Consider the following 14,035-nt stretch of genomic DNA (forward strand, 5'->3'; position numbering starts at 1 on the left):
GCCACTTGCCGAGGTACCCATAAAAGTAGCTTAAAACTAAAACTATCAATGTAGTCATTTTTGACCCCTCGCGATTTTTCGGAATGCATGTGCTATTTTATTTTCCAGAACTATTTTAATCGCTAAGCCTTATTTTGTGTCCAAAGTGAATAAAAGTCATGGAATTTCAGGTCAGAAATCGGAAAAGTTTAGCCAGGTCGGAGAAATAAAAATCACGAGGAGTCAAAATGACTCCATCGGTAGTTCTAGTGTTAAAAGTGTTGCACATTGTTTCCCTGTCAAATTAGAATGATATCATACAAAATTTGCTGCACAGCTGCAAGTGATGCTAACTGAAAAGTGTTACACAGACGCGTGGGCCACATAAAGGCGCGTGGGTACAGGCAAGCCCACATCCATTCGACCGTAATTTATTGCTAAAGGCTGGGACACAATCAACGCTAACGCGAGACGGTATACAGGATTTGGGAGAACGTGAGACGAGGAACGCCACCTTATGGTCACAATTGACGGTCACAATTGGCTGGAAAGAAAATTGACTAACGCCCGCGCAGTGGTTTTGTTTGTGGTCTTCATCTTTTAGTTTGTGTGTAGGAAGAGTTTTGAAGAATGTTCGATATCGACGAGGATGGTATGCACGTAAATTAAATTAAGTAATGGCTTACCTTAACTGACTTCTCTTCAGCTCACGTAGCACAACAACAACTGCTATATTTAGCAATGGGCGCCAACAATGCTGTATCGCTGTGATTGGCTTTCCGCGTACGGGACACGGGAAGAGATGAAAGTCGCCCATCTCTCAGGTTTACGTACTCTCCGTAAACTGTACTTGTGTCCCTTTTAATAAGCTTTCCCTTCCGCCATCTTTTTACCACTTCCCGTTAATGGCTCGCGTCTCACGTTAGCATTCATTTTGTCCCGGCCTTAAGCGTTAGCCATCGCTCGAGTGGGCACTAAAATGGGCGAAACAAACGATTGTGCAATTCAGGCTGTAGGAGGGCATTCATTAACACTTTTTCGTGCCATGGACGAAATATTACGTCCTGTTAATCTTTCTGAAGATTGCCAGGGACATAATTATTAAATGTGTGATATTTCTAATCCTGCCGCGTGAATGGCGGTGAAATACACAAGAATTGCCATGAGAAAAATATGTATAATTGCCATGGGAATTAAAGACCCTGGTTAGCGTAGTGGTCTGCACAGTGGCCCGGAATGCCAAAGGTCTGTGGTTCGATTCCCGATCTGGGGGAATTTTTTCTCATGGCAATTCTTGTATATAATTGTTTAATGTTAACTCTCAATGCAACAAGTGGCTTTTATTATTCAAAAGAAAACAATATTATTAGATACTAGTAGGACTTTAATTATAACGGTCACCATTACAATCTGAACACATCACCGACGACACTTCCGGGGGGGCCAACCGGAAATAATGATCATTCAGCGGTACCAACTCACTGACTGTGGAAGGGGCGCCACTCTAAGTGTACGAGGTGTATTCAAAAAATATCGCGACTTTTGTGTTTTTTCAAAAATTATTTATTTATTCATGAATATCTATTTTGTCCCCTTCAAAGTAATCCCCATGAGATATTATACACTTGTGCCAATGGTTTTTCCAATCTTCGAAGCACTTCAAAAAATCATTTTTTTTTATCTTGTTCAGCTCCTCCTTCGATGCCGTCTTTATCTCGTCAATCGTAGCGTAACGTCGTCCTTTCATGGGTCTCTTCAGTTTAGGGAACAAGAAAAAGTCACAGGGGGCCAGATCTGGGGAATACGGTGGCTGCGGCATCATTAGTGTGTTGTTTTTGGCCAAAAAGTCGCGCACAAGCAACGATGTGTGAGCAGGGGCGTTATCGTGGTGCAAAAGCCAATTTTTCTTCTTCCACAAATCCGGGCGTTTCTGGCGGATTACTTCGCGCAAATTGCACATAACTTGCAGGTAATATTCCTTATTGACCGTTCTACCCTGTGGCAAGAACTCATAGATATTCATGAATAAATAAATAATTTTTGAAAAAACACAAAAGTCGCGATATTTTTTGAACACACCTCGTACACTACAGCAACAATATTACATCTTTCTATTTTATTGGCTTTGTGTATGTGAAGCCGTAATATTTTGCACGTGGAACTTTTCGAGTTTACTGGCTAGTGGTTCTGTTTAGGGATGAGTCGATTCCACTTTTTTTCGATTCCGATTCCAATTCCGATTCCTTCAAATCGATTCCCAATTCTCGATTCCGATTCCATCGATTCTTACTCCTTATAGCAGGTGGGATTTTGATTTATCTGCAGCATTGCTGTCATTGAAATTTAAGAATTGAATGGAATAAAATAACTAGGGATGGACGGATCCAGGATTTTTGGAGCCAGATCTTTCGAATCGGATATTTTTTAATCCAAATGCATTTTCAAATTCCTGCGATTTCACAAAGTCATTATTCAAGTTTATTGTGGGTGCATACAATCAATGGAATGCTTTTTAGATTTTCATACACATTTTAATATTTTTATAAATTAAAAATTATTTTATGGGCTTTCAAGTTGTTTTTTAAAAACATCTTTACATATTCAGGGCCTAAACTGTTACGCTTGGGTTTGGAAATGAAAATAGGAAAAATCTTAGGATGAACCACTCACCAGTAGCGTAGCGAGAGGACCCCCCCAAATTATAGAAACACAATTACTGTCCGTCATAAAAGGAAACAAAATATTAAAAATCATGAATTTACAAAAATGGAAAAAAATGAATCTCTGAAAAATGAAATTTTTTCTATTATGAAGGGCGTTAAAATTAGTTTGAAAACCTCTCCTTTGTACCCTGTTGTTTAAAAATTTTCCCCCCTGGTTTTGGACCCCCCCTTAACAAAATTCCTGGCTACCCCCCTGCTATCGACTGAATTCAAATTTTCCTCACACGCGTTTCCCCCGAATTTTACTTTCTCATCGCATACGGACTTGTGTTTCATCCGAAAATGCTTCAGTATGGTGAGTTGGACTTAGCACATCCTCGCAATAATTTACGCCATAGTGCACGCACACTGCATTCATTGGTTCTCCTGTTAATGAAAATGTTTATACACAATGAAAGACATTTTTATCGGTGCATCATTAAATTAAATTGCAACTGCGCAATCAGCTACACAATTAAAAGTATTTAAAACGGTATTTACGTCACGTGCGACGAGGTGCTCAACCGCTCAGCATGAGGAAGGAGTGGGCAGCAAAAGCGTGTAAAGGAGAGGTGGAGGGGAAGGAGCAGTGGCGTAGCCAGGAATTTCAATTGGGGGGGGGGGATCCAAAACCAGGGGGGAAAATTGTTGAAAAAACCGGGCACTAAATAATGGGTTTTAAACTAATTTTAACACTTTCCCAGAAAGTCACTCTCCTAGCATTTGTAGTCTAGAAACGGAGAATTGAAGCAGGTAGGCCAAAAAAGGTCAGTTGGTGAGACGAGGTAGGGATGAAACACGCTTCAATTGTTTTCGTGTGATTTGATATTTTCCTTAGAAGACAATGATTTTTGGTCCGTGTGATTTCGGATGCGAAAAAAAAACAACAGAGGCACGGGCTGATGGACGGCCGAGGGTGGTTTTCTGAAATCTGCGACATAGTTACTTTTGAAATGCTGAAAATCCTGGCCACGGCTGAAATTCTACTTGCAACCTCTGCGAGAGCTTTCAAACAAAACAGTTCATGAGTAGGACAAGAATCGCATGCGACGGCGCATTCGAAGAGAGAATCGGAAATATTTCCACTCTTATGGGGCGTTGCATTCACTGAAGCTATTATTTAAAATTTCGGATCCAGATCCGATGTCTTCCGCGACTTTGGATCCGATGAAGGGCAATATCCGCGGGTATTTGGATCCGAGGTATCCGATCCGACCATCCCTAAAAATAACAATAGCCGCGGTGGCTACATTCTCGTTTGGCCGCGGAGGGTAAACAAATAATGTAGCGTTCATTGCGTCCATACATACCAGAGCAGCCTGGCGGGTGCGCGGTGGCGGCCGAACGCAACCTGTCGAGTCCGCCCGGAGGCCGCGGCGGCTTATGCCAAGCAAGTATAAACTTCCTCAAGGGTTGCATTGATGAAACTGGGCTATACAAACGCGAATGTGTCTAATTTTTTTTATTATTGACGCAGGCGCGTGTTAGTCTAAAAAAGTTACTTATATAAAAAAAACCGCTCTCAGCGCGTATTTATAAGAAACTTTTTTCACAGAAAAACTCGCTCTCTGTACGTTTTTATTATCATCAGACTTCAAATATCATTCGAAAGTAAAAAAATATATTTCGATCTATTATACTTTAAAATTGGTGGTCCATATGAATTCTCCGAATGTGATTCATAATCGTAACAATTTGATTTGCCGTGACCAGCGGTTAATAAAAGGACGGAAAACGCATGCCTTGCTTCCCGATCCCGTGGTTTCCAATTTTTTTTTTCTCTTAGAGTTACTCATGAACACGAGGTATTTCAGGGTTCGTCGGTTTGTCGCTCTTGCCGACATTTTCATGTTTCCGAGGCCGCTTAGGTATGTTTGTCGCAGCACCCGCGTGCGGGGCGTATCCTCCGCGCGGGCAAGGCTGACACCCCGGCCGCTTAGGTGTGTGGCAGCATTTATGCCCCAAACTTATAGTCTATGCTCAAAACATTTATCTTCCTGGAATCGATGGAATCGGAATCGACTTTAGGCGATCGATTCTCGATTCCGATTCCGTGCCCGGGAATCGGTGGAATCGAGAATCGACATTTGGAATAGACTCATCCCTAGTTCTGTTATTTCAAAAATCAATTTGATGGAAAAAAGAGTTCACTTAATGTCTTGAGGATGAAAAGTCCTCTGTAGCTACTGGTAACCTTATCTTAAGGCCTGTTTACACGGTACATTAACACGTATGGGTTAATGTCTAAATATATGAACGCTTGAATGAACGCCAAAATGCACCGTGTAACCACCCAACTTGTGCGAATGCATGCACAGGAAATAGAACCTGTTCTAATTTGGTTCATGCATTTGTACATGTTCCGTTTCGGTCCACAAAAATCATTCATACTAACAGACATTAACTCGTACGTGTTAATGTATCGTGCAAACAGGCCTTTAGGCCACTTTGAGTGAAAATTCTTTTGTGGAAAGAACCGTTCGGTTGAGGGTGCAGTGACCCTTTTTGTCGTCCGGGATTTTGAATGCTTTGCTTGGAACAATGTTCTTTTATGATTTCCTTGGTTTAAATAGTTTAAATTGAGCGTAATAAAAAAATATATGGCATTTTATGGCTGAGCGTCATTTGTTGCAACTTTTTTATTTTTCAAAAACGGTAGGTTTTCATTGTTGAATTATGTATTTAAAAAGTTTGCAATGAATTTTATTCAACGCGTTCATAAATAAGAGCAAAGTTCATTTTTATTTTATTGAAGAGATTTTTATGGCTTTCATTTGATATATGTGATTTGTACATGTGTTTGAATATGTCACTTTTTTGTCGAAATTTGTCAAAAGTGCAATTTTTGAACATTTATAGAAAAATAAGTTTTCAAGTGAAAATCGTTTTGATATCATTTTTGAAAACTATAGCAGCATGTTTATAGCCTCTAAAATTTTTACTAGCTTCACTCGTTTGGTTTAGGTTTTACAGGGGCACAAATATGGTAGTTTTGAATAATTTGACTTGTGCGCTGAATTTTTGTGTGTGCCTCATTAACTTCAAACACTCATATATTGGAAAATACTCGCAAGGGGTTGAGATGACGTGGAATGACCCCAATGTAAATGTAGTTTTTATGCTAATGTTTTAAAAATATGCACGAATTTAGTAAAAATGGCTGGATTTTTCAATGGGGCTTTGAAATTAGCGTCCAGGACTTAAAAGTGTTAAAAGGGTAGTTTCCTTCATCAAAGAAAACAAAAGGCATTGATTGCGATTCGTTACCCACCATTAGTGTATTCATAATATACAAATTATTTCATTTTAGAAATACCGGTTTAGACGAAAGGCAGTGGTCCATTTTTATCCTTATTTGAAAAGGGCCAGATTGGCGCCCATGCGATGCCACTCCACGTGACGTCACAAGGACCTAGTTTCTATATGAGTAGATAGGAGTTATACATCGTCTGAGATTACCAATGCATGCATGAGGGGCAGAGCTCAGGGAAACATCTCTTAATAATCACTTATTAAAACTGGCCAAGGTCGGAAAGTTTTCTTCATTTGATAAGGTATCAATAATCCTTATTTAAGCCAAGCGCTACTAGCCAGCAGGGTACTCAGCTACCCGCTAGCAGCCTGTGTCGTATCAGCACTCAACTCTCCTCAAGGTCACCTCACGGGGCGGCACCGGGGACCAGAAATATGTCGTACGGAGAAATTTCCCGGCATTCATACTTACGAGTCGCGTTTTCGCGCGCTTGAAAATTTTCACATTTCATTTAATCGCGAAAAATAGATATCGTCATTTAAAAATCTAAAAGCGTGAAATAGGTACTCCAGGAGTAATAATCTTTCGATTTAGGCAATAAAAAAATAATAGGGAACCACCCTATTGTGTGGGGGGCATTCAGGGGGGCGGAGGGGGTCGAGCTTATTCTCACCCAATATCATGTGGGGTAGGGGGAAACTCCTGTCTAGTGTCTTTTAATTTTTTTCTGCAAGAAACAGTGTAGAATTGCAAGAAAACTGGGTTGAATTGAGCAATACTTCCCACATAGCACAAAGTAAGAGAGTTAACCGTTTATTATGGTTATCTTACGGAAAAAATTGATAAGCAGCTTATTGCAAGCTAAGGGGCTTATGTAAGGCAAGGGTAAGATGTTAGGGAAGAATAGGTGAGAAATGCCGTGAAATATCCTCAGGCAACGTAAGTCGCTTATGTTGGAGCGCCAAAGGCGGCTGAACAGCGTACTACACATGCTGCGTGGCTCATCCCGACATGAATTTAAAGCTTACCGGTGAAATTCAGCGAGTCTTTATAAGGGCTTAACAACTGATTACAGATTTTCCAGTAAATAGAAAAAAATTAATAGCTGCAAGCGACCAGCTAGTGATGATATAAAGCATAACACAAGTACTTTATCCTTGCAGTGGAAGGAAAAAAAATAACGTCAGGGCGAATCAAACGCATGACCTACGTATCCGATGCTCTTTACTCTAACCACTACACCACGGCAGCTGATGGAAATGGAAGGCGTAGTTACTAGTTTAAAAATCCAATTAAGTAGAGAAAATTGTCTGGTATGTGCACGAAAAACTGAAATTAGTCAAGGTCTACGCAATTTAACGTTTATGAATTTTAATTTATGGCTTGATCACCCAATGACTACAATATGTATATTAGATGTTCCTTCCGGCATTTTTATATTATTCTACGTCGCTATTCTTGTGAAATTGTGTTTTTTCTTCCGTCCGTCATTTTGCCATCAGTTCATAAATGTGAATGATTTTCAAATTATGGCGGTATGATGTTATTTCTCCTCATTATATAGAAGCGCCAAGAATAAAAACATTATTCAAATACTTAAAGGCCTTAATAAACACTCTGAAATGATGGAATAAAAACATTAATGGAAGTGCTGAAAGTTTGGCATCCATTTTGTCATTGCTCTGGACGTTTGTCGGCCTGGCCGTAAGAAACCCATAACAAGCTTACTTGATAAGTGCCTTCCGTATTTCTTCCTTTCACCTTATCTCAATGACTTATAATGTGCTTGCTGTGTTGTTTCTCTATTACAATATGACCGAGTTCTTTTCAATAATACATTAGAACTTCTTAGGTACGTTTCTGAAGGGAAAGCAATGAATAAACGTGCTACCCAGGAAAACGTGCTAGCCAGGGAAGTAAATAATAGAAATAGGAGTTAACGCATTCCGTGGAAGGGTCGTCAGAAATACTATTACTGTCAGAAGTTCTTGTAGGATGGCCTTCCTGAATTCTTTTCACATTTAAAATCAAGAAAATTAGCAGTTCACTAAAAAAAAACCATTTGAACGAAAATCACAATGTTTTCATGGATTTTCCAGAGGCTCTATTTTGCGTTGTTTATCGCATGCATAGCTTAGAATGAGCCTGTGTGTTGCAGGTTGCCTACTCACGAAAACTACTTTCTGGGACGTGATAAAAGGTCATTTTCTCCATACTAAAAAGGAATATAGCTGACGTATTCGGTCTAAAATATCGAGGAAAGACCAATGTTATACAGTAAAACCTCTATGCAGTGAACCTCTTTACATCATAAACCTCCATACATCATACCTCCCCTACGGTCCCGTCTGATTTATAGGCAAACCTCTTTGTAGTGAACCTCTTAATCTCATAAAACCTCCACTTATCATACCAAGGAGACACCCCCAAGACAGCCTAACTACCTCCGCAAATCGTACCGAGACTACAAGAGACCATTAATTCACTTGTGATTACGTACACGGAATGACATTTTCTGCAATAAATGTTTCACTTTTTTTTTCTTATATACCTTTAATATGCTGTAATTTTCACTTTAATCATAAGTTACGGCCATTTTGTTCCATATGAGAGCATAACTAACAGTAAATAAGAAAAAATGTATCCAACTATCCTAATCATTTAAAGTGACTGTTGAATTAAGAGAGATCAAATCATTTTCTCTCGAATCATAGTAAAAAAAACACGCGTTAGCGCTCGCTTTCTGTAATTATTAAATAATAAATATATGTTCACTGATGCATGCACGTGTGTTTAAACACGTAAATATAATGGTTTATAAAGACTATTTAGTGCCTTTCATTTCCGAAGGATATGAAAAAACGGTGCCCATCACTAAAACCTCTCTATAGTGAACCTCCATGCATCAAATATCCCAAATTTTGGTCCCCTCCATTACGATGTAAAGAGGTTTTACTGTACACCATTGGAAAAAATGAGCGCTTGCCAAAGCCAATTTTAAATTATTTACATTTTTAACGTTTTTCGTTAAAAGATTTTGAAATTTCAAGACAAAATGGCGAACAGAAGATATTAACCGATTTTGAAAAAAAATCGCATCTGTGTAATACCCACCCGGGTACGCAACTTTTGCCGGGTATTACGATTCGCTCCTAAAGAAAAGTGGAAAAACGAGGCACCCTAGCGCCCAGTCCTCTAAAGATGCCTTTGTAATCTCTGCCACTAGGTTTTGCCGAGTTCAAGCAACCGCGGAAAGGACGGCAATAAAATCTTAAGGAAAGGCTGCCAGTGGTAAGAAAATCTAGTCAAGCGTTGAAAAACTTTTGCCCACACTCACCATGCAGACCGTTCCAAAAGCCGAGACCAGTCGAGCGCATGGGATCCGGTGCAGAAAGGCTTAATCCGCGAACTAAAGAAAATACAAAGGAAGGCTGAGCGTTTCGTCAAAAACTTCTACGGGCGTACAGACAGTGTTACCCAGATGTTAGGCGAATTAGGCTGGGAGCCGCTGGAGACTTACAGGCTGCGTGCTAGGCTTAGATTGCTTGAACAATTGAGAATGGATATCTTTAAGAGCGACACAGAGAACATAATATTAGAGCCACACTATATTTCCAGGTCCGATAGAAGCGATAAATCAAGAGAGATGTTTTGCCGAACGGATAGATATGGGAATTCGTTTTTCCCCCGAACAATAAAGGACTTTAATAAACGCTTGTCCCAACCTCGTTAGAGCACTTCATTTTTTTTTCAGTTGTAAACGGCTGGTGACCTAACACCCCCTGCCACACGCCTTTTAGGCGGCTCGCGGGGTATTATGTAGATGAAAATGTTCCCGCAGCCTAAGGGTTAAAACGATTAGGAAAACAATCCATATATAAGTAATTGAAGTTGACATTTCACAACAAACTTAAACAATTTATCAACAAAATACATACAATAATCAGGGTTCCCACTCAACCGTGAAAACCTTAAAACCGTGAATAAGCCGTGAATATCGTCGTAAAACCTTAAAAATCTATGAAACTTGATTGTAGAAATACAATTGACCGATCAAAAGATAAATCGATTCGTCGATCGTGTGTCAATGTCAGTCACACGCAGATGTTGTGGACACATTTATCTGCTCACGTACATTGGAAGTGCAATTATTGGTCCGTTTGCCATGACGACGCATTAATCTTGAGGCTGTGATTGGAAGACTGGTAAACAAAGTGCTCATTAATTCTGGTTAAAAAATCAGACACTTTTTTAAGTCTATCGGGACTAGCCACAGTGATAACTTTTACGGAGTCACCTGCAATGCACAAAGCTAAAGCACTCGGCTGGAAATCGAGGGATCCGGGATCGAATCCCGGTCATGGCGAATGATTTTTCCTCTGTGGATTTTTCGCACAATCGGACACTTCTTCGCTTCCCTAATCCCTCCATTTTCCCTCTCACAACCTTTAGCGGGAACAGGGGCGCCAACTTATAAAAAATATTGGGGGGGCCTATAACCGGGATCTTGCCCCGGGAAGAGGTTATATTCAAAGTGTGTCGCAGCACCGAAACACTATCATAATTCACACCACTTGTTTTCAGTTAACCTGCTTACTACCTTATAAGTATTTGTTTTAACACATTGTTGAATGTTTTTTAAAAGGTAAATCTCGTCAAACATGGGAAATAAAAAAGTACCAATATACTTTTGTGATTTCACCGATCATAATATAACTTAAATATTATCTTGAATTATTGAGGGGGCTCCGCCCCCCTAACGAAACTTTGAGGGGGCTCGGGCCCCCTCAGGCCCCATGGAGTCGGCGCCACTGAGCGGGATCTGAATTTTGCAAACGATGCGTGATGTCAGGAGACATTGCTGCTTTGCTAGCTCTTTGATTGCTGCGTTTGCATTCATGGCGTCTGTCATGGTTGATAAATTTTCAGTTAACGTGCGGCCAGTGGTTGTTACGTAATCAATATTTCTTCCTAAAATGGCTTATCAACAGACCGTGAATTTGACGACATTTAGACCGTGAAAACCTGGAAAAAACTGTAAATTTTATAACTTAGTGAGAGTTGGAACCATGTTAAAAATAATATAAATATAAATAGTTTTTATTACTCCAAAAAGAAGAAACTACAGAATAGAATTGATTACATACAAAGGAGTAACTTTATGTAGCCATTAAGGAGAACCTGTTTTATGGCTACCATAATTTACAAAAGGTCATGAGAAACTGCTAACATAGAAACTTTTCATGCTAACATAGAAACATTTTAGACGCAGCGTTTGAATTGAAGTCGGTACATACATGTATTAAGGCCTGTTTACACAATACATTGACACGTACGAGTTAATGTCTGTTTGCGTGAATGATTTTTGTGGACCAGAACGGAACATGTACGAACGCATGAACCAAATTAGAACAGGTTATATTTTCTGTGCATGCATTCGCACAAGTTGGGTGGTTACACGGTGCATTTTGGCGTTCATTCTCGTGTTCATACATTTAGACATTAACCCGTACGTGTTAATGTACCGTGTAAACAGGCCTTTACATGGTATTACGTCAAAGAAAAATATCCTCCATACTTTGCACTTGCAAATGGTTCACGCAAGTGTTTTCTTTCAGTCTTGTTGACTTTCTTTTGTGCCAGGGTTGATTGATTTAAATCACTTTGATTTAAATCATAATGTGATCTGTATGTTTGATTTTTAATGAGTCAAGAAAAGGAAGCTGTAAGTGTATAATTTTGATTTTTATTTCTTAATTAATACAATGAATCGACAGTTATCAGCACAATGGTGGCTCTTAAATAGAAATGATACTGTAGGAATGCATGTTACATGAAAAAAAAAAAAAAATGGCTTTGGTTAGAATACTAGTGTATCCGTTGAAAAAAATTGTTTTCTGATTTAACTTCTAAGCGTAGGCACCATACAAAGTTGCAATTACAGAATTTCTCTAAACTTCATATGCTTTAGAACCGCATAATATAGTACATTTGATACTTCCAATGACAATTTTATATTATGCTGGCGTAATTTTCAATTTGATACCATTGGCATTTCCATAGTTCTCTCCCCTGATTGACTAAATTTTGTATTAAGTTTAGAGTATGTTGCCTCTTATTGTGTCTGCATGCGATCATTCTCCAATATGCTGCCCAAATAGTTAGTTTTGCAAATAACTGAATTTTTGATGAATGGAGAATTATAAAAATCTCATTTAAATCAATAAAATCCGATTTAAATCAATAAAATCCGATTTAAATCAAAAAAGTCTACAAAAATGATTTTTTTGAAAAAAATCATGATTTTTATCAACCCTGTTTTGTGCTGATCCAGTTGTGTTTCTCTTGTTTTTGTTTGCAGGAAGAGCAGAACCAGCGCAAGAGGAAAGATTAGTGCTGGGATGGAGGTGACGATTGGAGCGGAGGCCACTGTCTCGTCTGTTTGCCGAGACGTCTTCGCTGAAATGTGTGCAAGGACTCCCAAAATATCCTGTAATTGCCCTACCACGTAACAGGTGTAATAGTTTATCCCGACCTTTTTTTTTTAATACGAATCATTGCCTTCGTCAATGGCGGAAGGAACATAAGGATTAAATAATAATTACATGAATATAATTCAAATCAAAATGACCCAAGATGTAATTCGTCGCATAATGTACAATAGCATGCAAGAACACTCTGTGTTACAAACATGTACTGTGACATATTATATTGGTATATAAAGTATTTCAATTGTATATTGGCTGTTAGTCGTTGTCTTTTGGGGTTTGAAGTGTCGAAGAAATTAAGAGAAAAGTCGTAGGTACCTCTTTGATAAAAAAAAAGTGTAATGAGAAATGTTGTAGTTTGTTTGGTTGTATTAAAGACGGGTTTATTGTTTGATTAAACATTTTTTAAATAAGTGGATTGTTTATTGAAAGCTGCATAGTCCACAGTTGTCCCGCACTGCTGTTGTTCACTGCAGTTCTTTTCGTCAGAAAGGGTTGGCTACAGTGATTGATTTATTCGAGAATCCTGACAAGTAAGACCCCAATTTGGAAGTAGAGCTCTGAGAATATGTAGCAATTACATGGTGTAATATCCATGAGTTTTGTCAAGATAAAATTAGTGATGGGTCGATTCCAAAATTCTAACGATTCCGATCCCGATTCCGATCCTGACATTTCGATTCCGATCCTACTGATACCGATTCCATGGATTCTGATGCCACAGGCTCCAAGAAAAATATCACTAAATTCCAGGCAACAAGACAACCACTTAAAAAATTATTACTCAGCGAAAGAATCAGTTGACCTAAGCATCTTTCACATCATCACTATGTAATTAAAGTATAATAGCTGAATTTCAAAACAGAACATACCTGAAAAGTGGTGTTACCTCGTAGGTATTACTTTAGAATATTAGCACTCATGTTTAATTACAAAATAAAAGTACATATTTCCTTTAATATCTATCTTTTATTGTAAATATATTATCATTATCAATAATGTGTCACAAATTCAATCTCAGTTTACGGATTTTAAATTTTTGCTCAGAAAGCAAAGCATCTTCACTCTCTCAGGATAAAGCCTGTTGCGTTTTACATCACATATTTTTCCTGCCAAACTAAAAAAGTCTTTCACTGAACACGGGATGGCGGTATGGCAAGAAACCTCTTCGCTAATACTTTCAGCCTTGGGTAGGAGATGCAAGTCTTCCAGTATTTCTCAGGGAAGGAATTTGTTGGTGCATTCATCCCTGATAACTAAGATTCCACTTCAGCTTCAACAGTGTTTGCTACGGTGACTTTGGGTACTTTTCCAAATGCATCACTGTATCTTGACCATATAGCTGTCACAGGCTCCCTAGTCTGCATTTGCTCCTCTGGAATCAGTGTGCCACTTAGAGTCTACGGTAAAACTTTGATTTTACGGAGTTGAAGGGACCGAAATATGGGCACTGTGTAAAATCAAAGTGTGTAAAAATCAAGGGTTGGTATTGAGGAGGAGTATAGTTTTCAGGATAACACTTGCTCATTATTTTTAGAACGCTTAGTCATACCTTTTTGTACATATAGTTCTGATTTAAGCCAGAACCGGAACCAGTAAAAGTCTCATAGGTG

At 38.9% G+C, this 14,035-nt stretch overlaps 1 protein-coding gene across 1 annotated transcript in view; it reads left to right on the plus strand.

Moving 5' to 3' along the window:
* The window catches only part of LOC124170151 (bax inhibitor 1), a 56,142-nt gene extending 43,307 nt beyond the window's left edge, over positions 1 to 12,835 (plus strand). Inside the window, exon 5 of the mRNA XM_046548845.1 lies at positions 12,296 to 12,835. Coding sequence (XP_046404801.1) covers positions 12,296 to 12,328 — 33 coding nt within the window. The 3' untranslated portion in view covers positions 12,329 to 12,835. The remainder of the gene's footprint in view (positions 1 to 12,295) is intronic.
* The last annotated feature ends 1,200 nt before the right edge of the window (positions 12,836 to 14,035 follow it).

The sequence above is a fragment of the Ischnura elegans genome, chromosome 13 (genome assembly GCF_921293095.1).
Source record: "Ischnura elegans chromosome 13, ioIscEleg1.1, whole genome shotgun sequence".
Classification (NCBI taxonomy): Eukaryota; Metazoa; Arthropoda; class Insecta; order Odonata; family Coenagrionidae; genus Ischnura; species Ischnura elegans.